This window comes from Leptodactylus fuscus, chromosome 5 (genome assembly GCF_031893055.1).
Source record: "Leptodactylus fuscus isolate aLepFus1 chromosome 5, aLepFus1.hap2, whole genome shotgun sequence".
NCBI classification, from domain to species: Eukaryota; Metazoa; Chordata; class Amphibia; order Anura; family Leptodactylidae; genus Leptodactylus; species Leptodactylus fuscus.
This window is the reverse complement of record NC_134269.1, coordinates 186652178-186679089: the sequence shown is the minus strand read 5'-3', so window position 1 is coordinate 186679089 and position 26912 is coordinate 186652178. Positions and strand designations below refer to the sequence as shown.

Below are 26912 nucleotides of genomic sequence, written 5' to 3'. Positions count from 1 at the left end.
GAATGGCTGAGTCTAGTTCTAGTAGAGGTAGAACTAGACTCGGTTGTTGATCAGTTGTCATCATGTTATTGAGTCACTGTCATCGTGGTCTTCTATGTAAAGAGACATTCAGACAAAAAAAAAAAAAACATCACAATATAGATTTTCTTTTTTTTTTTTTTTATTGAATAGCAATAAGCAACATTGTAATAAAATTATTACTGGCCCTTTAATAAACTATAAAATGGGTCACAGTGACTCTCAGGTCAGGCCGATGGAGACGACAGGCCTTGCTGCATTCTGACCACCATGTCCTGAGATAAGAGCCACCCGACCCAAAGATCCAGAGGAAGGCGAAACAAACCCCCCGGAGTGTTATACCTCAGGGGGGCAAAAAATTCCTTCCTGACCCCAGATGTGGCGATCGGATATCTCCCTGGATCACGTCTGTCCTGCTGCATATTGCTGTATATTTGTATTTTGTTATATTATCCGGAAAGCTGAATCTATAAGGGAAGAAAGAGAGATAGACATCCTGCTCCTAAGAGCTTACAATCTAATACAATAGACATCCTGCTCCTAAGAGCTTACAATCTAATACAATACACATTCTACCCCTATATACTTACAATCTAATAAAATACACATCCTGCTCCCAAGAGCATACAATATAATATTTTAGTCTTTTTTCCTTAGAGATTACAATTTAATATACAATATTCAAGTGAGACTCTACCATTTACGCTGAGGAAAATGAAGAGGAATCACTGTGGGCTAGCTGCAATGGGATGCCGATGCAGTGTCTCAGTATTCCATTGCGGCATCCCGCTCATGATTAGACCCAGATGAATGGACCTAATCAGGTAGGAATCTGGAGCCGCAGACCCTGCGGCTGAATCATCTGCATAATCAACGGTAAGATCGATCAGGACGCTTCTTTTTTCCGCGTCCTGCTGCGATCTCTGCCTGCCATTGAAAACAATGTGAGGTGGATTCTGGGAGGAATCTGCATTGGATATGGGGACGAAATCCGCCTTCAAATCAACAGCAAATTCCTCTGTGTGAACATACCTTAAAGGGGCTCTATCAGCAAAATCATGCTGCTAGAGCCCCACATATGCGTGCATAGCCTTTAAAAAGGCTATTCAGGCACTGTAAAAGTTAAATTAAACTACCCCCCCCCCCCCCCCCCCCCCGTTTTAAAATAATAACTTAGAAAAGAATCTTCTCTACTTACGGAACGTGCACCCTGGGCGGGCATTCAGGGTGCGCCGTCTTCTTCTTCCCCGCCTCTTCTTCCTCTGTCGTCTTCGGGTCCCATCCTCCTCTGGCGCTTGCTCGCGGACACTGATAAAAAAAAATAGCCCGGGCGCATGCGCAGTAGCCGTAGTAGAAGCCGCGTGCTACTGCGCATGCGCCCGGGCTGTTTTTTTCATCAGTGTCTGCGAGCAAGCGCCGGAGGAGGACGGGACCCGAAGACGACAGAGGAAGAAGAGGCGGGGAAGAAGAAGACGGCGCACCCTGAATGCCCGCCCAGGGTGCACGTTCCGTAAGTAGAGAAGATTCTTTTCTAAGTTATTATTTTAAAACGGGGGGGTAGTTTAATTTAACTTTTACAGTGCCTGCATAGCCTTTTTAAAGGCTATGCACGCATATGTGGGGCTCTAGCAGCATGATTTTGCTGATAGAGCCCCTTTAAGACTACCCATAGACAGGGGTGAACCTACCTTTTTTGCCGCCCGAGGCGGACGACAGAAAGCCGCCCTTCCCCTGGGAGGAGGGGGCGGAGCGAAGGGGGCATGGCAGAGCGGCGTTAGCAGGCAGAGAGAGGACCTGCTCTCTGCCTAAGCGTGAGGGGAGGCTGCTGGAGCAGCGCTGCGTCCACAGGGCCTCCCCAATCCACCGCTCGCTTCCCGTGCTGGGCTGCCGAGATGGTGACGCCAAGCCAGTCCAGGACAGCTTGTTCTGGACTGGCTTAGGTAAGCAAAAATGCGCCCCCCCCTTCCCCCCCCCTGGGGCCCTGGCATAGTGCCGCCTGAAGCGGTCGCTTCAGGTCGCCTCATGGGAGGTGCGGCGCTCCATAGATCTTAGATAGCTATCGGATGAACACTCTTTCAGTCGACAGCTATGCCTCCTGACTGCCCCCTATACGCCCTATATACACATGTACACTTGTGTGTGCATACAGTGAATACGGCCATAGCAGGCCATTTCCCATGACATCTGCTGTCATACACATTAGGTCAGATTCACCCAATGTAATGTATATGGGGACCTTACAGAACAGGATGACTGTCAGGTAATAACTTATTACTTATTACTATTGGCGTCTTACAATATGTAACACGTCCCCATTATATTCATGTACAGGGGTGATGAGGATGTCTCAGAAATCCGCACCATAAACCCTCATGTATATGATATCGGCACAGACTGCAACATTTGTCTCTGATTTTGGTGCTTATTTTCATGAGCATGAAAAATATTTGCTACTCCAGTCCATGATTTCCTATAGGAAACAGCGGAGAACATCATACGTTGTAGATTTTTCCATGCATAGAACTAAATTCAAGCATCATGGGGAAGAAAGCAGCATACTCTATCATGATGCGGTTTCAGCGACAAAAACAGCGCTGAAACCGCGGCGGTGACCGCACACAAATTCTCCCAGATGTCAGGTGCAAACTGCAAACCAAAGCAGAAACCCCAAGGCTTAGCCTCAGATTTCTGTTGCATGTTGCAAAACACATGTTGGGTATGAAGTTACCCTAACAATTACAGGAAAATGTTCCTGTAGACTGTTCCATTCCTGAGGACTGAACCAATATAAGGGGATCTTCATATCAAAGTTTTAGCCTCCATTTGAAATCTACATCGGGAAAAGTTCCGAGTTATACCGCCAATAGGAGACTATGAGATATCCACTGTATAGCCATACAATGTGATAAGTCATATATAGGATACTACAGTAAAAAAAGGATACCGTGCTGTATACACTTCTTTTACTGAATACTTTTGTATGGAATAGCATAGCCTACTACACTATTACATACTGAAAAAAACATATACTGGCATATAGTTTGACACAAGACAAAAGGACATTCATTTTGGCTTCTGTGAATGGAGCCCTATGAATGCACATGGTTTATATGGCGGGAGATTTTCCCAGCATATACTCCAAACTGTCATGCTAATAGGCTGATAGCAGAGAACAATAGTATTATGTAACCACATTTATGTCACAGAATGCTTTGTTCTTCTCTATTATAGTAGAAACTGCCTGATAAAAGAACTTCATATGCCCATATGCCCTATGTCATAGAGGGAAGGACCCAGTTTGTGTCCCCTCCAATATATAACAGGACAAAGACCCCTGCTAAAAACAGCTCCTGCTCTGGTGGACTATTACATAGTCACCCTTACTATTAATAAGAGGGCCATGTAATACCAGATATGTCCTGAAGGATTGTAAGACCTGTGACTGTGGGTCATCATTTGGAGGAAGGGTGATCCATATGGAAAACCCCTGTAAGACCTTGTTCAGACATGGCATACTTTGTGCTTATAGGCTTAGCAGAATGTGGATGTGCACATTCTCTATAAAATCAGGTTCTTAGAAATGTCTTTTGTATAAAAAAAAACAAATCCTGAAAATCACAGCAAGAAATAAATTATTTTTTTTTGCTGAGATTTTAGGGAGAGGGGCTAATGGTGCAGATCTGAACTTCACCACAACCCTTCCCCCACAACTACACCATGTATGAACGAGGCCTCAGCAATGATTGAAGAGCCACCTACCTCAACAAACCGTCCTCTTCAAGCTGTCAAGCTCAAGTGACCCAAGATGGCGCTGCTGCACAACTTCAGACATTCTATTCCAATGGTGATGTCAGCTGGTGTCTATGATGTCATCTGTCCTGTGATGTCATCACTACGGAAGAAGAATGGAATTAATGATAAATGGGGAGGATGGAGTTAATAACAGGCTGAGATTACTTACAGTTATTAATAATAATTTAGTGTTTTTTAGTTTTTATAACATACATTTACTCTCAGAGATGGTATTTAATCAGTTTTATCCTGGATCCTCCTCTGTGTAGTTAAGACCTGCTCTTTGTAATAGGACCCTTCTATGTAATAGGACCCGCTCTATGTAGTTAGGACCCGCTCTATGTAGTTAGGACCCCCTCTGTGTAGTTAGGACCCCTCTATGTAGTTAGGGCCCCCTTTATGTAGTTAGGGCCCCCTCTATGTAGTTAGGGCCCCTCTATGTAGTTGGGACCCCTCTATGTAGTTAGGGCCCCCTTTATGTAGTTAGGACCCCTCTATGTAGTTAGGGCCCCCTTTATGTAGTTAGGGCCCCCTCTATGTAGTTGGGACCCCTCTATGTAGTTGGGACCCCTCTATGTAGTTGGGACCCCTCTATGTAGTTAGGGCCCCTCTATGAAACAGAGCCACTCTAAGTTGGGCAGACCTGGCCCATCCATATATTACACTCAGTTGTGGACATTGTATAGAATATAAATGTAGGGTTATCCGGGGTCCTAGGAGGAATCCATTGGGTAATCCCCATATTGAAAGCAAACCTAAAATATCAGCCAACATCAAATCTTCCTTCTACATACACTGTAGCTAAAGCAAACAGTTTTAGTTGCCCATTAGCAACCAATCACAGCACAGCTTTCATTTTATATTCTGGTCCTGAAAAATGAAAGCTGTGCCGTGATTGGTTGCTATGGGTAACTAAGATAGTTTTGCTTTTAGACAGTTGTAATAAATGTGCCCCATTAAACACTATATATACTGGGGGGGGGGGGGTGTTAGTATTAGAGCCCCCCTCCTATTAACTCTAATACAATGTAACCATCTATAATTCTATAAAATGAAATAAATCGCCATCTGTTATATCAGATTATCAATACCGGAGTATTGGTGACCTTGCGCTCGTCTGTCCTCACTCTTCAATGAGCTGTAACTGCATCTATCTATCTATCTATCTATCTATCTGTCTGTCTAGGAGAAGGAATAACCTAATGTGCCAGACAAATTTTTTACTTTCATCACAATACAATACTCCAATAATTTTGAAGAACAGAATCATCTCTGTCACCAAGGAATTATTTGGGCTCAGTCCTTGTCCAATGTCATGTATTGATCTTCATCATCATCTTCAATTATTGAAGTTACTTTAATCCGTAAGTTCTGAACAGAACGGAAATTTCTATATGATCACATGTCTAGGACTACACATGATGGGTATTGTCAACTCCTTCCATGTATAAATATTCCCTTAATGCTGAAATGAATACATGACACCAGAATGGATTATACTGGTCACAGTGGCCTGCTCATGGTCCCCTCACCCTTCTTCCCCTGAGTATAATAATTGGAGCCCCAGGAGAGATGAGGGAAAATAATAAACAGTGTTACTCACCTCGCCTGGATCTGGGGTTAATCCTAGCAGGCTTCAGGCCTGTATGGTAATGTCCCAGACCACATGACATCTTGGAAATGACCATACAGGCCCAAAGTCTGTGCTAGGAGTAACAGCAGATCCAGGAGAGGTAAGTAACAGTGTTTATTATGTTACTTCACCTCCCCTGGGTATCTGATTATTATACTCCTGGGTCTGAAAAGACCCCAGAGAATAATAATAGTTGAGCGGTGGGCTACTATGTGGCATAATAGAGTTGGGTGGGCAACTGTGAGGCATAATAGTTGGGTGGGCAACTAGATGGGCGGGCAGCCCCTGCAACCTCTATTATGCTCCACAGCCGCTGTGGAACATAACATACAGTATATATATATATATATATATATATATATATATATATATATATATATATACATACACTCACCGGCCACTTTATTAGGTACACTATGCTAGTAACGGGTTGGACCGCCTTTTGCCTTCAGAACTGCCTCAATTCTTCTTGGCATAGGTTCAACAAGGTGCTGGAAGCATTCCTCAGAGATTTTGGTCCATATTGACATGATGGCATCACACAGTTGCCGCAGATTTGTCGGCTGCACATCCATGATGCGAATCTCCCGTTCCACCACATCCCAAAGATGCTCTATTGGATTGAGATCTGGTGACTGTGGAGGCCATTGGAGCACAGTGAACTCATTGTCATGTTCAAGAAACCAGTCTGAGATGATTCCAGCTTTATGACATGGCGCATTATCCTGCTGAAAGTAGCCAACAGATGTTGGGTACATTGTGGTCATAAAGGGATGGACATGGTCAGCAACAATACTCAGGTAGGCTTTGGCGTTGCAACGATGCTCAATTGGTACCAAGGGGCCCAAAGAGTGCCAAGAAAATATTCCCCACACCATGACACCACCACCACCAGCCTGAACCGTTGATACAAGGCAGGATGGATCCATGCTTTCATGTTGTTGATGCCAAATTCTGACCCTACCATCCGAATGTCGCAGCAGAAATCGAGACTCATCAGACCAGGCAACGTTTTTCCAATCTTCAATTGTCCAATTTCAATGAGCTTGTGCAAATTGTAGCCTCAGTTTCCTGTTCTTAGCTGAAAGGAGTGGCACCCGGTGTGGTCTTCTGCTGCTGTAGCCCATCTGCCTCAAAGTTCAACGTACTGTGCGTTCAGAGATGCTCTTCTGGCTACCTTGGTTGTAACGGGTGGCTATTTGAGTCACTGTTGCCTTTCTATCAGCTCGAACCAGTCTGGCCATTCTCCTCTGACCTCTGGCATCAACAACGCATTTCCGCCCACAGAACTGCCGCTCACTGGATGTTTTTTCTTTTTCGGACCATTCTCTGTAAACCCTAGAGATGGTTGTGCGTGAAAATCCCAGTAGATCAGCAGTTTCTGAAATACTCAGACCAGCCCTTCTGGCACCAACAACCATGCCACGTTCAAAGGCACTCAAATCACCTTTCTTCCCCATACTGATGCTCGGTTTGAACTGCAGGAGATTGTCTTGACCATGTCTACATGCCTAAATGCACTGAGTTGCCGCCATGTGATTGGCTGATTAGAAATTAAGTGTTAACGAGCAGTTGGACAGGTGTACCTAATAAAGTGGCCGGTGAGTTGTATATATATATATATATATATTCTAGGGGCCCATAGAAAAGAATGGGTCAGTGTGCTATTTGTGAAATACACGGATAGTACACCAACCCACAGCACGGTCATCTGCAAAGGGCTTTATATAGCTATTGGATTTCCAGGACGTGGCAGCAGAGAGATAGGGGCCAGTTCACATGAGTTCTGACACTCCAAACTCATCCTGTAGCCCAGGGGTGAACCTACCTTTGTCGCCACCTGAGGCGGAGGGGCGGAGTGAAGGGAGCGTGGCAGAGCGGCGTTAGCAGACCTGCTCTCTGCCTGAGCGTGAGGGGGGCTGCTCTAGCGGCCTCCCCAATCCACCGCTCGGTGACAGTGACGCTTGACAGCTTGTCCTGGACTGGCTTAGGTAAGCAAAAATGCCGCCCTCCCCGGGGCCCTGGCATAGCGCCGCCTGAAGCGGTCGTTTCAGGTCGCCTCATGGGAGGTGCGGCGCTGCTGTAGCCTCATTCTGCTAGCTTTTGGGTAAAGCCCAGGATTTCATTCCTGGCCTGGCAGTCAACTCCTCCAAATGGTACCACCCATGTCACAGCCAAAAGATAAAACATTAGTTCTTACATTTTAGGGGAATCATGGTACCGTTCAAAAGCTACTAGAAGGGAAAGTGGTGTGACGACAATAACAATACTTATTGAACGCTGTATAAATATGAGTCATCTCAGTTACATCAGCAGAGCATAGAAATACACAGAACAATAAACACAATACTCGTCTAGCTTATCCTTAAAGGGAACTTATGTCACTTGCACACAAGGCTTGACTTTGTTTAAGGGAATGGCTTCCACCACCTCAGGCTATATTCACATGAAGGTTAGAAAAGACCATTTGACAGCTGTCTTTGTCAGTTTTCGTGGATCCCTCACTAGACTAAGGGATCTGGAAGTGCGATGATAGCAGCTGCAGAGGTTCAACTGTGACCGGGCCCCGAAGGGTAGGGGGTCTTTGGCCAGGTTTGGCATGAACCAAAAGGACAATTACCGTGCTCTGGGGCCTTCTCATGCAGCATCCCAGAGTGCTACTACTTTTATTGTTTGTCTTTTGTGCCTCTGGTTTATGTTGTTATGTCTCATCTATGTGCTGTGTATTGTACATACTGTATTACAGCTTATTCCTTATTGTTTTCCTCTATGTAGTTCTCTCCTGTATTTGAAACCTCACACTTAGTACAGCCCTGACCTATAACAGGCCGCTGGGTGGGGTTTGGGAGACTTAAGTCTCCTAAGGGAACTGTTGGAGCTCAGTCTAAAGTGTGAAAGTGAACAGTGCATGCCAGCATTGAGGACTGAGGACTGACAGTTTCCAGGAAGCCCCTAGGAGGAAGATTCAGGGCAAGGATCATCTAAAGACAGCCAGAATATCTTTCTCAAAATGTCACAGTATCCCATATGAAACTAATACAACACCTATACTTCCAAAAAAAGACAAAAGGGAAATACCTATATATAGAGAAAATATAAAAAGTTTTAGTGGAAATATTTAAATAAGAAAACAAGTATATATGAGTAGGAAAAACATGCAAAACAATAGTCAATGAACAGTGACTAGGATACCAGAAATCCTCCCTCCCCTTGCAGCACCTCAGTCAGCTTACCCCAAATAGAAAGGACCAATAAACATGGCAAGAAGACAAAAATATTTATATATCACATAAGTACCTAGTGCCACAAAATAGAGCATATGGTATAATACATATAGCAAATAATATCTAATGCCACAAAGTAAAGCATGCCACACAATGTGTCCATCAAACAATAGCCTATAATGCCTGATATAATGTAGACAAAACAATGTACATACATACCCAAAGATATGATGTAATATAGAGGGGATATGAGAACCGGAGTGTGCACAGGGAGAGAAAAGGAGGAAGATCTAGAGACAGCCCTGAGCAAGGGAGTTCAGCTGTCAAGAGCTTGGACTTTGTACCAGGAGGAGCAGTAGAGTACTGTGACAGGAGGAGTTGGCCCAGCACCTTTTACAAGGTAACCAGATCCCGGTCAGGACTACCCTGCACTACAACCCCAGTATCTACTGCTGGGAGAGGTGGATGAGAGGAGTTATAGGTGGAGTGAAGATTACTCTTTAAAGCTTTAAATATTCCTGGACATCCTCCTAAGACCAAGACTGGGGGAGTTGGACACTAAGAACTACAACCTCCATTTGGAAGCGGCTTGTTGTTTACCTGTTCAGTTGCTGAGTAAAGCATCACCCTGTTTCACTTCCATCAATAACAGTTATACTCCTCTCCTGGGTGTCCGACGGTCACTTGTGTCCTCTTCAGGCCTCTCCCAGCCTCTGACCAACGCCACGTGTCCTGAGGTCACTACTGAGACACAATCACAAGGGGCACAGTGACGTCATAATTCTGCGTCAAAGCGGCATCATGCACCCCACGTGACTGTTAAGGCCCAATCACCAGCAGGTCTGTGACGTCAGTCCAGGATGGACTGGATAGGTCCGGAAGGTGACTATAAGTGTTTGTTATTTTTACTCACCTCCCCTGGGCCACCACTCTTATACTCTGGTTTCTGAGCAGAACCAAAAATAGTGTTTTGCGGGTGGGTTAGGGGGTTTACTGTCATGTGAATATACCCTTGCATGTTCATTGTGCAGTTCAAGAATCAAGACGAGACTCAAACTAGATATGGACCCATCAAGTGAAAACCATAAAGCATGTCTTATTCTGGTTGGTTTTCTGGATTTGCTCAGATTGTACTTGTATTTTATTTTATTCTCTTGTCCACTGAATACAGCCTTTAGGTGGCAGCACAAACCACATGTGAGACTAATATTTTAAGGTCACCACAACCAGCAAATAATAATCTCTCCCCTCCCCCTTTAGTTGTAGGAGAGTTTTTATAATAACTTGTGGGCTAAGAGGTACTTAAATCCACCTATGATGGACTCTTTGCATCTGGGTCCAGGAGCATTAGGGGGCTGTTACCTCTTCCTAATACGAGGCGACCAGTACTATAAACATTTACAACATACATTAAAGTTGGGGTCCTGGTACAGACGTTGCACTGGGGCACAGAAGCTCCATGTTATGCCTGTATTCATGTACTCTGACTATGGCAAAGTGACATGATTAACCCCAAACACCCAGGGCACATTTTTGCCCCATAAAATTGTATGGGCACTTAAAGTTACAGTTGGTATATTCTTTCTGGTATAATAATGGGATGTTGAAAGCCTTGATACATTATAGTCAACACAGAAGACGTCACTGTGAAGGCATGCAAGCCTGACATGTGGGAGGACCTGTTCGGTTACATATGTCCCTCTGCTTTCCATTCCCTGAGTATAATTTGACTAAATGATGCAGAACGGGGGATTCCAAAGGTTGAATTGACTAGAATATATAGGCTCTGATTACAAGAGACAACACAACAATATATGGAGAATATTTACTTAATGTCACATTTTTCCATATACGTCATTTAAGGAAGTGGAGAGATTTGATAGTGTGAATGGATTGTGAAAATATTTGAATTATTCCATTTCCTGTTTTCAGCGACAGCCATATTTCATTCATAATTGTGTAACCCAAGCTCCTATAATCTGTGACACGTGTGAAGTCTATGGGAGAGCACTGGCTGATATCCAAGGCAATCACTAAGGTTAAGTCTATAGGAATGAGTTGGTTCTGATGCCATCTCTATATTCAGGTAGCCATAGATTGGAGATAAATATGAAATGCATGGAGTGATCACTACTGGTTACCTCTCAATAGAAACAAAATCCTAAAATATAAAATTTTTACATTGGCCATTAAAGCACAGACAATAGGCTGGCGTCTAACTTCTTACTGCAGCTCAGTTCACGACTTTGCTGTGTAGATGAAGGCAAAGTCAGCAGAGTCTTATTTCTAACATGAGAGATGAAGGTTTTTAATGCATACTTGTCAACAATTTCAGGTACCGTATTTTTCGGACTATAAGACGCACTTTTTTCCCCCCAAATTTGGGGGGAAAAGAAGGGTGCGTCTTATAGTCCAAATGTGGCTGCAATACAGACCCGGCATCCGCTGTAATAGGAAGGCGCCTTCCTATTAGGGTGCATGCACACTACGTAACGCCGGGCGTGTATGAGAGCCGTACACACCGGCGTTACAGCAGGGCTGCCGAACACTTCCCATTCACTTCAATGGGAGCGCTCGTAAATGCCGCTGTTACGAGCGCTCCCATTGAAGTGAATGGGAAGTGTTCGGCAGTCTGCTGTAATGCCGGCGTGTACGGCTGTGATACACGCCCAGCGTTACTCAGTGTGCATGCACCCTTACAGTGGATGCCGGGGAGGGTTAAACGCCGGCACATATGCTGGGGCCTGAGACATTGCTATGCTCGTGCCCTGCATGAAGCCAGCAGCAGCAGGAGTGATGCTGCTATTCCACTCCTCCGTCCCTCCCCGCAATAGCAGCATCGCTCCTGCAGCTGCTGGCTTCATGCAGGGCACGAGCATAGCGATGTCTCAGGCCCCGGCATATGTGCCAGTGTTTAACCCTCCCCGGCATCCGCCTTCCTATTACAGCGGATGCTGGGTCTGTATTGCGGCCCCTTCCCCCATCCCCAAAGTGTAAACTACCTGTAAAGTTGCAGGCCGGCTCCTGCGTGGCGTTATTGCAGGAGCCGACCTGTTCGGGTGACAGCCGGGAGCCTAATGAAGGTTCTCAGGCCTGTCATTGCTATATTACCATTGCGGCTAGTCTATGACCAGCCGTAATAGTAATATACAGAATGTCCCATAGACGGAAATACAGTTGTATTGCGAATGCATTGCTGAGGGTTCAATCAGGGTGTTAGCGCCCCTGACAAACCCCTGAAGTGTTGCAGCACCAAAGGGATTAGTCAGAGGGACAAACACCCTGCTCATGCCCCCCCCCCCCCAATATGGGGGACCCCATGAAGTTGCTATGACAGGGGCTTTACACTGGCAGCTAAAATAAGGGGTTAAACAGCCATGTTACCACTAACCATGATTGTCGCAATGGGTTCCTGGCCATCTGTTACAGTCAGGCTTTCACAGTAATCATGTGGGTACAACCCCGGTGACTACACAATCATAATAGGTATATGTAGGTCCATTTGCATTAAGGGGGTAACTTAAGATCGCAAATTTTTCATGCATATTTTCCAAACCAATAATCTTGTATATAAATATTTATTAAAATACATACAAAAATATCCTTTACATCCTTATAAATAATAGAGCACAGCTCAGTTTTAGATGTTTTTTACATTGGTTAAATAACAAATACTTTATCCTGGGAATTTCACATGAAACATAAGACATGCCAAAAGGTATAATAAATAATATATATATATATATATATATATATATATATATATATATATATATTGAAATGGTCACTAACTTTCCAATAAACGTTGCATAAAACAATAGTAGAAATGAATGTAGGAAGCTTTGTAATGTCTCTTATCAAAGAAAATTGCTTCTTTCTCCATTTATCTTTCTTGCACCCCCTCCTAAACTGACATTCACACTGAAATTTCTCCTGAATCTGTTATCAGATTGCACAGAAGTATATGGAGGGGAGAGGAGAGAGACAGAGACATAGACAGACTGTAGCAACTACATGCATATATATGACCAGATCCTCTGGGTTTGGTCAATACACATCTAAAGTGAGGCTGGTCCTATAGGCAAGGCCTTGAAGGGGAGGCCTACATGACAGAGAAAGAACACTGGCAGTGTAGGGGTTAAACTGGAAGTTACTGGAGAGGAAGGGAAGGGTGGAATAAAAGGGAGGGGGGGTTGATTATAACTTGGGAAAGAGAAGGAAGTTCAGGGTCATTTTGTGTAAAGTTTTTCTTGAGGCTGCTCTTGTAAGTGGCTTTGGTGAAGATGGCCCCAAGGCAGGGGCTGGATTACCCAGGTCATCAGTTTTGTTTGGATGGTACTGGGTTTTTGGTTTATGGGATTTTAGAGGAGTTTATGGCCCATTTAGGCCTGGAAGTCATGGTGAAGCAACAAGGAGCTACAATTAGTTGGTGCCTCCGAGCTGGTGAGTAATGGCTGGGGGCAAAGTTGGTTTGGGTGTCTTTATTTTGCTTGTTATTTAATAACATGGCTGCTGTGGCCAATGTACTCCTACATCCTTTTGTCGAGTCTTTATTTCATGTAAGGGAATTTTGGGATCACATTGACAATACCCTTTGTCATGTATATGGGCTAGCTTTACATCTAGTTTCAATAGGACAGGAGAGTAGCTGTAGAAGTGTAGAGGTCGCTGACACAAGTCCCTGGAGCCATAGGGGACCCGGAAAACCACTTTGCCTCATATGAGACCATAAATGAAGTGTGATAGTTGTAGGGCCTTGTTACACAGTTTACATTGGGACAAGCTGATTGCCTATTAGATGCTATATTGGACCTGTGGATGAATAAATTCTAGTGGTAATATGTTAACATTTTACATTAAACTTAATGTATATAAAAATAAATAATAATAGGGAAAATATTAAGACTCTATTAAATATACAAAATCCATGTAACAATGCTGCAGCCTGCTCAGTATTGTCACAACTGTGCAAGAACATGATGAGAACTGAGTCCTACATTGGTTATTGTATGGAATATCTATTTGTACGTGTGAAATATATTTTAGCTCATTGTTATTTCGTTGTTGTTGTTTAGGTTGCATTTTAGTTTTTCTTGTCCTTTTTCTTCTTCTTTTTCTTCTTCTTGTCATTGTCCTGTTTTTGCTTCTTCTTGCTGTCTTTCCTATGACTTAAGGGTAGAATATAGGAATTAGTCAATGTAACAAATACTAGAAATACATATGCACATGCTATATATATATATATATATATATATATATATATATATATATATATATATATATACACACATATACATAGACACACAGATACTTATGCAAACACTGCTGTAATTCAGCCTTAAAATACATTTAAAGGATGGACATATTGGAAATAGAGCATGAGCATAAGGAAGCCCTTATACATTCAATAGCTGTCACGACCCCCTCCCCGGGCCAAAAGTGGATGATCTGGTGGCTACATTTTTAGGGGAACAAAGGATAGTCCAAGGTGAAATTCACCGATCCTTCTTTCATTGGGAGTTGGGAGGACCTATACATATAAGATAGTTGGTGAACTCCACCACAATTATCTGCTGTTGTTTTTGAGGCCTATTATTAGGACTCAGCCCTCACATGGGGTGCTCCAATATCATATTAAAGCGCTATGACCTCAGTGCACCCCATGTAACTGCTGAGACCCAATCACAGGCATCATCGGTCTCCCGGGGTGCATAATGTCATCCAAGAGCACAGAAGAAGACTGGACATGTTTATTATGTTTACGCACCTCCCCTAGGTGAAGAGACCCCATTGTATAATAATAGCGCTTCCTATTCATGCTTGAAACAAAACAGGAAGAATCCCATGAATATTCCCAAAATTAAGCTATCAAGGTTTATCATGGGAAATGTTGAAATGAGTTAGGACAATACTTTCTATATAATTATATTGTGGAATAAGTATTTTTTGGAAGTGTACATGACACTTTAGAAACATCTTACCTACTTGGAACATGACCAATTGCTCCAATAAGAGTTAACTTGGTACATGTCTCTAGCTTGGACGCAGAACTGTGCAACGTCATTGAAGTTCACGGACAGATGAGTCTTCTCAATATTTGAGTAAATCTAAAAATCAAAACAAAATACAATTGTATAGTAATTCCATAAAATTACAAATGACTGTGTCTAAACTACCTTAGGTATACAACACCGATCAGAGCATCTAAAGGGGTCGTTCAGTCCTTCTCTAATGCTGGCATGTAACAGCTCCGCAGCAGAGGACAGTTTCTGTAATATATATACCTATGTACGTATCTAATATGTTTGTGTATGTATGGGAATGTATGTGTGTAATGTGTATGCATCTCTGTGTACCGGGTATTTGTATGTGTGTGCATTTGTGTAATAGGTATGTACAGTATATGTTTGCAATGTGTATGTAATGAATATGTATGTGTGTGCAATGTGTGTGTGTGTCTATATATATGTATGGATATGATATAGCACCACTGTGTATGCTTGATTGACTGTCCAAGTAGTAGTTGTATTCCTACCTATAGAGAAGGATACATTTCCAATAATCCATCTTACCTCTTCCTTATTTGTACGGTTCCTTTTTACAATGATATTAAATATGAGTTGATAGAAGGAGTGAGCGTTGCACCAACTTTCTGGATACTTCCAATGTAAAGAATGGTCTTCCTTACGTATGTGAAGATCTTGTGGAGGATCAGGTTGTACTATGAAGTGAAAAGCAATAAGTTACATGAGCTGTATGAAAGGGGACAGTCTTGACACCATTGTTTTTATGAGGGCACTCTCTGGCTTTCATTCTTTTAGGTTTTTGGCCGACACTGTCTTACTGAAATAGTTAATGGGGTATTATCTTGCTTGCGATGTGAGCACTGGAAAGGTGGCCATATACATTAGAGGTATTTCAGCTAGAATCCATGAATTTCAGTGGGACCATTCAACTATCTAAAGAATATATGGGTGTTGGGCAAGTTAAATTTCAAAAAAAATTTTAAAGAAAAAATGTAATAAGGTGTTAGCAGCTTATTCCTGCCACGCTGCTCTACCTAGTTTGCTATTTCACATGATGGTGTGTTTTTCTGTGAGGGTATGTTCACAGAAGAATTTGCTGCGGATTTGGGGGCCCCAAATCCACAGTAGATTCTACCCAGAATCTGTCTCCAATTGTTTTCAATGGGAGGCAGATATTTCAGAAGGAGGCTGAAAAAATAAGTGTCCTGCTCAATCTTGTTGTGGATTCCGTGGCAGAATCATCTGGGCCAAATCAGCAGAGAAGAGCTGCAAAGGACTGTCAATGCCCCACGGCGTGTAACCTTACCCGCGATGCGATCACTCGTGTTTTGACCTGTACCTGGTTACTCATCTCGGCACCTATTCCACCTACCCAGACCTTAGCCTGTTTATTGTATTGCCATCTGCTCTAACCATTGACCTGTTTACTGTGTTGAACGAACTCTGCCTGCTCTGATCTGCTCTTATTTGCTTGTACAATGACCATATCGTTCACTGTTTCTTTGGGTGCCACGTTCTTCTGTCTCTTGAGCCGTCTGGGTCAGTCTTTACTAAATTGAAACTACGCCTAGAAGTAGTGACCTAGTTGTTCAAGACTAGATATCTGTACTGCGCAAAATTTGCAATTTTTTCATGCCTTGTATTTCACAAAACTAAAATACATGGCCTGATAAATCTCCTCCAATGATTCGCCACGTTAGAGGTCAGGTGAAGGTACTTACTGATGTTTCTCAAAGTGAAGGACTTGTTGTGCCTCTCATATCTGTTTCTGGCAAGGACATGCAGCTCAACGAAGATACTTGGATCTTCTGAGTAATGGCATAGCTGAGTGTTGTGACAGTGAACACTATAGCTGGCGATCGCATTGCTTTCGGTATAATGTTTCTCAATGTGTCCACAGTGAAGTGTGCTGTTACTATTATTAGAAAAAAAAAAGTCATAAAATATTATTTAAAGCATTTCAAGAGTTTCAATAGTTTTATTCGAAGGCCATTTCCTGCTAAAAATAATTTTAAAAGAAATGTCTGGTATTAGGTATTTCTTCCCCTAGAGGTTTAAAGGTTTTTTTCCGGAGCAAAAAGCTCTCAGAGACTGCTACAGGCTCTGGTACTATATAGTGTATGGTGCTACAAGCATTTTGCTCTGTACACTATATAGATGGTTTGAGGCCTTAATGCAGTTCTGCTCCCATTGATGTGAATGAACTGTAGGAGCAAGGCCACCATACAATATATGGAGCCATCTGCTTCCGCATCAGTACACTAGTCCTGGCACTGGGTCTTGGACTCCCATCAATCATATACTGAGGGCCTATCCTAACAATAAGCCATAAAAAAATGTGGAAAACCCTTTAAGAGCTTCATACACAGAGCATACTGTATGGCAGGACATGAACTGCTCTGTATGCCATCATACAGTACTCAGTATGGAGTGGTCTTTATGTAACCTTTCCTATTACTCAGATCAACCAAATTGTATAGTTAGGGTATCATAGTTATATTCAGACATGGCACATTTATTGCTAAAATTTCTACCTTACAGCAATTTACTCCCTTCTCCACATTGACAAAACATGTATGCTAGGCTAAACTGGGTGGGATAGCAGTCTGAGAGCCAATGAAGGCGTATGGTCACCTATGGGGCATTCCAGGACCTACCTATTGATGATGTGTCCTTAGGCCCCTTGGCGTGGGTCAGTGTGCTATCAATTGAACACTGACCCATTTGTTTCTGTCGGCCGTCGCACATGACCGCGTATTACATGGTTCCACGTGAGGTCCAACAGTCCGGACCACAAAATTCAGGACAGGTCCTATTCCTGTCTAGTTTTGCAGCCGTGCTTCTGCTCCTTCATTGAATGAATGGGACCGCACATCCCATTCAATCACGGCCGGCGGGTAGCACGCCAGCCTTAGGATAGGTCATTAATATGTGATTGGTGAGGTCTGACACTTACGACCACCACAGGTCAGCTGTTTGTCCAGACTGCGGATCTCATAAACACTCATGCCTCTTCCATGTGCTGATCACGTCACGTTTGTCAGTCACATGGTACTGAAGCAGCTCAGCCCCATTCTAGTGAGCGGGACTGAACTGCAAAAGCTTAATGTTCAGTTAAGAGGCTGCAGGGCTCACCCAAACACTGCAGCCCCCTCAACCTGATGATCCATGGTGGTTTTAGGTATCGGACCTCCATCAATCACTTATATAGGTCATCAATATATAAGTCCAGGAAACAACTTTAACAAATATTTCATAGATAAAACTTTCACTAATGTGATGAACTTACTCACTAAAGGCTTCAAAGAAGAACTCCGTGTTAGGATAGTCCATCGACCCATTCCATGAACAGGTGAAATGGCCGCTGTAGTTTTTTATCATACAACTTATTGGATTTTCTACACCTGTATGAAAAAGTTGAAAGTAAATTTTATGTCCCATTTTGCTTTACCTGGTAGCCCTCAGTTTGTTTGGGTTCACTATTACAAGCAATCGGCCAGATTTTGGGGTCCAATGGCTCAGAAATCATTGTGGATAAGTCATGATTCATAAGTAGGGTTGAGCGATCGGGATCGGAAAAGATCGGATTCCGATCGGCGATCAAGTAAATTTCACGATCGAGATCGGAATTCCGACCCGATCTTTCCCAGCGGGATCGAGATCGGGGGTTATCTCAAGATCGGCTCAACCGCAAAAGTGACTTTTCCCATAGAAAAGCATTGACTAGGGTTGAGGATCGGGATCGGGAAAGATCGGATTCCGATCGGCGGTCGAGCAAATTTCACGATCGAGATCGGCTGGAAAATGATCGGAAATCGGATTTTAAAATCGATCTTGAAATCTCAAGATCGGCTCAACCCTATTCATAAGCTTGTTTTACATGCAATTCCATAAAGTAGAATATTTGCAACCATTTAATCCCATACATAGTAACCATGACATCTAAGCAGTTTTCCACAGCGAATGGCTGTCCCATTGCCTCCATGATTATGGGGTGTCGATAGGTCATTTTGGTTACCAAGGTCCTGAACTGCTGTTTTTTTGTTACTTCACTTACAAAAAATGTAATAAAAAATTGTCAAATAAAAAACTCGTATGTACCCAAAAGGTACAGCCTGTCTCAGGTAAAAACAAGCCATTGTACAGCACCAATGATGGAAAAATAAAAGTCAGATTATTTTACATAATTTAATGAATAAGATATATGCACCCCCAAAATGGAGCCATTGAAAAATACAAATCATCCCACAAAAAACAAGTCCTCATTGTTTGCTACCTAACTGCTGTACTTTGAACCTTGCATTGAGCACTGGCAGTTCCAATCAAATATATATTGATGTAATATTGATATATAGCACAGCGTACAATGATTTTATACTTACTGAGGATCTGTCGATAAATTGGCAGGGTCACTTCATGTAATACAATGTGTGTATAGTCAACAATCCCAATATTTTCCAACGCGCAGGTATAGTTCTTTGCATCGGCGCGCTCGCTTACTTTTACAGTCAAGGTTTTGCCAGTATGTCCTCTTTTGCTCCACTGTATCTTTTTGCTCTCGGCATTGTTATAACCAGTGGTATTACACTCCACGGTCACCGCTTTCCAGTTTTTGGAGTCAACCTCTACAATCAAAGCTGAGAAATAAAATAGTGAGTCGCAGTAGCCATATGCTTCCTCCACGTACCACATTTTTTCTATCTCTAGGAGCCCAAACTAAAATCTATATAATCTGTATAATCTATATATTTAGCTCTCTTTTGAATGTAGTTATAAAGTCAAAATGTGGGACTAACATGCAGCAAGTGGGAACTGTTATAAGGATATTCTGGTTTATACAAATAAAAACCCTGTAATACCTCATTTCCCCTGTAGAGGTGCTACAGGAAAAGTGAGCACTTGAAAACAAGTTTCTCCACAGTTCTCCTCTTCTGTCTGGAATGTCAAGGAATACTAACAAATGTATAAATATCTTGGAATATACTTACTTTTATCCTTCAAGTGGAAAAGCCTGGAGGCTTGCAGGAGATCTGTGCTTATAAGCAAAATGGCTATTGGTAAAAGGTGCCCCATCTAGAACATAAGGAGAGAAGGTTTAGTAGAGAACAATAATCTATGGTGACTTAGCTAGAAGGTTATAACTTATGTTTCTCTGAACCTGCCCAGCTCCCACCATGACTGATCTATCAAAAGGATATTGGACAATATTAAGGTTAATGGCACTGAGCGCCCTGTATGTTTGTCACAACTACACAAAGTATGGAAATACACTGTAGCTCCGGCAAACACCCCGGATCTACTACTGATGGAGTATCCTGAGGCTAGGTCATCGATAATAGTGTTGTGGAGCACCCCTTTAACACATTGATGTACCCTAAAATAAATACATAACCCAGATCATACCCTGTAAACAAATACAGACCCCATAGCACCACTGAAATAAATACAGACCCCCCAAACAAGACCCTCTAAATGTAGGCTCACTAAAATACAGCCTTTTAGAGAAGATCTACTAAATACATACCTCTTCTAAATACAGACCTAATAGCAGCCCCAAATAAAACAGATCCCCAAGACCCTCTAAGATAAATACAGACTTCCCAAATATAGACTTTTAGACAATGATGCCTGAATACGCAAACTTCCTAAATGCAGACTCCCATAACACCCCCCAAATAAAAACAGATCCCCAAGACCCTCTAAGATTAAGATAAATATATAGACTCCCCCAAATACAGACAGGGACTCTTAAATACAAACCCCTGTAAAACAAGACAGTCCCAGGCACTTACATAGCAGTTTCAGCAGTTCCTTCTCCTCTAGGTGCAGGACCTGCACAGACCTGGTCATGTGACCCATTTGTGACAATGATGCTACACATAACCCCATCTCCCTGCTACACATGGCTCCTAACTGTATCAGCATCCATAGGAGGCAGGTACAGTTGTAAATGGTGCCAGAAGGGCTTGTGCAGTTTAGCCTATGGTTAAAGCAGTCCTGGCTGGCAGCGAGAAACATGAAGCAATGGCAAAAAAAAAAAAAAACAGGGTTCATGCTCCGATGCCACCTAGCAAGAAATGAATCGGATGTGGAACTTGACCTAGTTCCAAGTTTACTTTAGAAATTTCTGCGACCTAAAATCAATGTTGAACATAAGTAAATGTATTAGAAATAAAATGTAGCAAACACTAGACAGTATGTAGGATGTAGCAGAGCTGAGGTTGCAGAAGACAAAGCACATTGTGTACCAAGCCTGTGGCATTTCCCAGAACATCTTTCCCTCCTGTACATCTGACATGCCTACATAGTAGATGTGTAATTGGTGTCTTACAGCTCGGTGTCTGGCAGCCTGGAGCAGTTCCGTGTAATTCGTGGCTTTTCTTTGTGAGGACTTGTTGCTTTTGACAGCGAAGTCTTCAGATTTATATAGCAAAAGCGACGTCATTGAACAGTCCCTTTCCATGAGGAAGCTTGCTTTTTTGTTTCCTCTTTTGTTGTCTCGCCCTGTCCAGGGAAGCTGCGGCCATAGATATGAGATATTGATCTGCAGATTCCAGCCCATTTCATAGCACCTGCTCTTTAACCACTTCATGACCTTTTGGGGTTTTTTTGTACATGCAGCTTTGATAGCTATCATATTTTTTTTGCTTCTGGTATTTCACATAATTTTTGGGTCTTTCTTGGTGATACATAAGGCTTTAGTTTTATATTTATTTATTTATTTCCTTCTCTATTTCTTTCTTTAATATCTGGATAAATGTGGATAAAAAGCTTGAGAAAAATGTCAGTTTTTCACATTTTTTTTTTTCCATTTTCTTTTTAATACAACAAAGCTAGGCATAAATATTTTTCCTCTCCACTATGGGGAATTTTTTTTATCTAAGTGGTGCAGTTGCCGGGGGTTCTTTTTATTTTATTTTTGTGCTTTCTTTTTTTTTTTTTTTTTAAATTTTGACTTGTCAAATAATAGAACATGTGTCAGTTTCATGAGAAATTGCAGTCCTTAACTAATTTAGGGCTAAGTTAGGAGTGACCACTATCTATCTATCTATGAATCTATCTATCTATCTATCATCTATCTATCTATCTATCTATCTATCTATCTATCTATCCATCTATTTATGTATCTGCCTGTTATTTATCTATGTATGTATTTATTTATCTATCTATCCATCTATTTAAGATAATATAATCCTTTAATAGTCCCACCACAGGGAAATTCAGTGTGTTACAGCAGCATGGATAATTCAGTAATATATTACAGGAAAGAACACATACACGCTCAGAATAACAGATAGAAAAGATACTAGGAATCATAGAAGCTAAAAAGAAAGGAAAGACTTCAGGATCATTTAGTTCTCTGTAGAGAGTGATCTCCGATTAGCCTGATGTAGATTATATAGCCTGACTGCGGTTGGAAGGAAGGACTTGCGATAGTGCTCCTTCTCACACTAGGGGTGAAGCAGTCGGTCACTGTCAGTACTGCCCAGTGCTTTCACTGTCTTATACATGGGATGATTGTTGTTCATCAGCATGGAGCTCACCACTGACAGTATCCTTCTGTCATCCACCACCTGTACTGGGTCCAGGAGGCTCCTCAGGACAGAGCTGGCCCTTCTAACCAGCCTGTCAAGTCTATTTCTGTCCCTGGCTGGTATACTACTCCCCCAGCTGGCCACTCTGAAGAATATGGCTGATGCTACCACAGAGTTGAAAAAGGCCCTAAGAAGTGGCCCCTGGACTCCAAAGGTGATCAACCTCCTGACCAGGTAGAGTTTGCTGTGGACCTTTCTTTGCAGCACATCCAGGTGATCAGTCCAGTCCAGTTTATTGTTGAGGAGCACGCCCAGGTACTTATAGGTCTTCACTATCTCAATGCCCGTCCCCTGGATGGCCACCAGATTCAGAGTACTCCTCTGCTTACTAAAGTCCAACACCATCTCCTTGGTCTTCCCAGCATTAATCCTGAGTTGGTTCTGCTGGCACTTTTTCACAAAATCCCGGTTTAAGTCTCTATACTCCCTGTTGTCTAAAGTCAGCAGTGTACAGTGTGAAGAGTAAGGGGGCAAAAACTGAACCTTGTGGTGCCCCCGTACTACAGATCACAGTGTCAGACACACAGTCCCGGGCTCTCACATACTGAGGGCGGTTTGTCAGGTAGTCTAGGATCCAGTTGGACAGGTGATGGTCCACTCCAACAAGGTCCAGCTTGTCCCTCAGTAGCCCTGGCTGAATGGTGTTAAAGGCACTGGAGAAATCAAGGAACATTAGGGCCCGTGCACACGAGTGCATTTTAGCAAAATACACGTGTATAAAATACACGTGTAAAAATAACACTCCCATTGACTTTAATGAATTTTTTTACACATGTAAAAAAACACGGCAAAATACGCATCAAAAAATGCGACGTGTATTTTGACTCGTTTTTTCCATGTGTAAAAAATTTCACTGAAGTCAATGGGAGTGTTATTTTTATACGTGTATTCTATACACGTGTATTATGCTAAAATGCGCTCACGTTAACTCCGTGTGCACGGGCCCTATTCTCACAGTGTTCCCTGGTTTCTCCAGGTGAGAGAGAGCTCTGTGAAGAAGATGGATGATCACATCATCCACACCAATGCCCGTCCAATAAACAAACTGGAGGAGGTCCATAGCAGAGCTCACTAGAGATCGGAGATGTGTCTATATCTATTAATGCAGCTACTGTATGTATCAATGTATCTCTGTATATGTCTGTTATCTATCTCATTATCTATCTATATGACCTTATTCACATGGCCATTTAAAAAACAATGAAAATAAATGAGTGTGTTCACTTTTTTTTTTTTTTGATGGACAGAACAAGAATATGTTCTATATTTGTCCGTCTTGATGGTCACATGGTGATTATTGAAGTCAAAGCCGCCATTTTTAGTGACCGTCAAAATGGATTTGCATCTACGTGATGGCCATTACAAGCCAATCAATGGGTTAGATTTAAAAAAAAACAAAAACAAAGAAATTTAGCAATTATTTGCTAGTCCATTAAAATACAGAACGGATGACGCACAAAAATGGACAAACAGATGCATCACAGCATTGAGAAATGAACACTGTGTGTGAACATAGCTTTATTGTAGTAAAATATCACCAAAATCAACCAAATTTATAGGACTAAAATGCTTATCTAAGGACTGCGCAAAAGATTGATGCGAGGAGATTACAGGATATCCCATGTTAATGCTGCTTGTATTAAATGTTTTCTTTCTAAGCATAGCCGCTCGCCCTGTGTGTAAATTTCCACATTCCCCGTGTATAGTTATTGAGTGCTGATATTCTGTATGAATGGTTTGGCTCAGATACAAGTCATATAGCGGCCACCCACACATGGCTGACATTCCAAGGTGCTTTTCGCAGAATTCCTGCAATAAAACTGGTCAGTGGTAAATAAAATGTCCAAACCAAATGATAGCGGATTTCCTCCTGAACCTGTGTGATTTTCCACGGTGTACAGGGTTATTATGTACTACAGTATCGCTTTAACTTCCCTCTTTGAGTCTATTAAACCGAGTATGACCACAGTGAAGTATGTAAGGAGAGTGAACTGTATACGTCCCGCCCTAACAGCAGTGGACTGTAGCCTTTACTGTAGGATACCTGTTCCTATAAGGTACAAAATGGATCCTATTTAGGGGCCATTAATAGGAAAAAAAATACACAAAATTACCTTACATGCCCCCAAAACAAAAATGCTGTTTTTAGAAATATGCCTGGGGTCGACTGAAGATCCGAAATTCTCTAACTTACTACTTAAAGGGAGTGTACCACCAGAACCCAACATGTCCAACCAGCCCTACAGAGAGATAGGTTAGGGTCACCAGAACCCAACATACTAAACCAGCCCTGCAGATAGATAGGTAAAATCCATCTGAACCAGATAGTGTTTTCCCCTTGTGAATCAGTTGTCGAGATATCTCTGTTATTGTCCAAAAGCGACTGATGTCTTTGGAGCAACGAAGGCTTCAAAGAGATAAGCTGTAACTCCCTTGTTGCTCCAAATAGCTCATTTGCATATTGAAAAATAGCAATATCTTATCAATGGAGACACTGGGTCACTGAAGGGGACAACGCTGTTTGATCTTGGTGACTCTAACCTATCTATCTACTGAGCTGGGCTGATATGCTCGGTTCTGGTGACAGTGTTGCTATTCTCTATGAATGCTTTGGCTCAGATACAAGTCATATAGCGGTCATCCTTTAAATCCCTTCTTTAGCCTATAGCTGCATCATAGCTGTCTACGACCTTGGACATGTACCTTTTATTTCACTCGAAAAATGAAAAATGCTGCCCCTGCGCCAGCCATGAAACAAAAGGCCCATGCGCAAGATTACTCTGGAGATGGCTGACATGCAGCTACAGACTGAACATGTGAATCAGATTACAGATGATATAGGTATATTTCAAGAAAGGGCTTGGTATGTCCCAAAAGAGGCCATGGGTGGCCCTGCTATATGATTTTCGCCATTCCCTGAGCATACCATTCTCATGAACACGTACTTCAGAATGTTGGCAAGTCCTACATGTACCTAAAAAAATGTAGCAATGATCAAAATAGATCCTCATTATGGTTCCCCTATTTACATTCCTTTTTCTTTACCTTTGGGGCAATTTCAATTACAGTTGTTTTGGAAAGGAGAGTCCTGTATAAGCTTTCTCCATCCAGTATGAAAGTGGATGTGGCCAACAAGGAGTGTCTTGAAGGGTCCCGTAACACCGGCATGGTTGCCTCTGAGTGCCCATATAGTACAACTGCCCACTGGAACTAGTTTAAGGATCACTATACAAAGTAATGGAGAGATTATATGTTAGATTTAGAGTTTTGCAAGTGGTGACTAATTGAATATTAATGAATGAAGGATCTCCTCGTGTCCTTGGCATCTAGAACGGTTATTCTCGTAGCTATGATAACCTCAATTTTCAAAAAAACAGGTGAAGTCAGGTGACTGATGTCACTATTTACACAAATCCAGACATAAATCAATTACTAATAATGACATATAATTGGAGTCAAAAGTGACATCAGATATGGGTGACATCACTCATTAGGAGGAATGCAGTTGTAATACCTTACCAATTAATACTGCCTTAGTACTCAATTAATGCCATTGTATTCTACTCAATTAATATCCACATTAAAGGGGTATTCCCATCTCCAGGATCCTATTTATACTTGTAGCATAAGCTAACTGACGCGTTTTACACAATACGCTGCTTTATTTATATTGCTCTGCTTCTCAAATACTGCTGAATATGTCAGTGTTGTACAGCTCATTGCCTAGGTTTCAGACCACCTCTGCAATCTAGCAGCAGTGGCTGGGAAGATTAGGTTAGTCCTTGTTCCTGGACATCTCTATTTTCTTTACTGTGATTGACAGCTAATGGCACAGTTTGGCTCTGCAAAATCCTTGTACAAGGCCTGAGCATCTAAAGGGTAGAACTTCATTGCTCCAAAGAGCTCGTTTGCATATTGACAAGAAAGGCAAAGGAGGCAGCAATTAACAAGGGGAAAACACTGTTTGATTCAGGTACTCTTAACCTATCTATCTGGCTAGATATGTTGGGTTCTGATGACAGACTTCATTTAAGTTGGCTACAGATATTATAGGGTTGGGGGATATCATCACTCCATTTAGGTGTGTGGAGTCTTATTAAGCCATTAGCGCTCCACTGTGCAAGGGAACATGGGAAGAATATGCAAATCTGACTTCCATGATGTAATTAGGAAGTCAGTGCCTCAGTCATGCACACCAATAGAGGGCGCTCACTGAGGATGTGCAAGTCTATCTTCCATGACGTAATTAGGAAGACAGAGCCTCAGTCATGCAGCCCAATAGGTGGCGCCCCTTTAACATCATGCCCGACCTTCTCAGAGGCCCTTGTTTGCAATGATGTTGGGATTTTACCAGGTAGTCTCTCAGCCAAGGACAGTTGTTTCGATGTTATTGCATCTCGTCAGCTTGGCGCAGAGAAGACTGACCTGGCAGAGGTGAGAGGCTTAAACAGGGTTTGCGGAATATCATCACTCTCATGTGTATTCAGGTGGCAAATGTCAGAAGGATTGGGTATATTAGATTACAACATGCCTAATATTTTGGTTCCTAACTGAGGTAAGCTGCAACCTGTCTGGCAGTATATAATTCTCCTCTCCCCTTTGAGAAATGTATGGGATGTTGGGC

General features: G+C 42.3%; 1 protein-coding gene across 1 annotated transcript; it reads right to left on the bottom strand.

The window, feature by feature from the left end:
* Positions 1 to 13750: 13750 nt before the first annotated feature.
* Positions 13751 to 19766, bottom strand: IL12B (interleukin 12B). The gene is made up of 7 exons (XM_075276393.1): positions 19682 to 19766; positions 19076 to 19330; positions 17983 to 18097; positions 16415 to 16608; positions 15240 to 15388; positions 14653 to 14774; positions 13751 to 13829 (listed from the first exon to the last, which is right to left on the bottom strand). The coding sequence occupies exons 1-7, from the start codon at positions 19764 to 19766 to the stop codon at positions 13751 to 13753; spliced, it is 999 nt and encodes a 332-aa protein (XP_075132494.1).
* Between the last annotated feature and the right edge of the window lie 7146 nt (positions 19767 to 26912).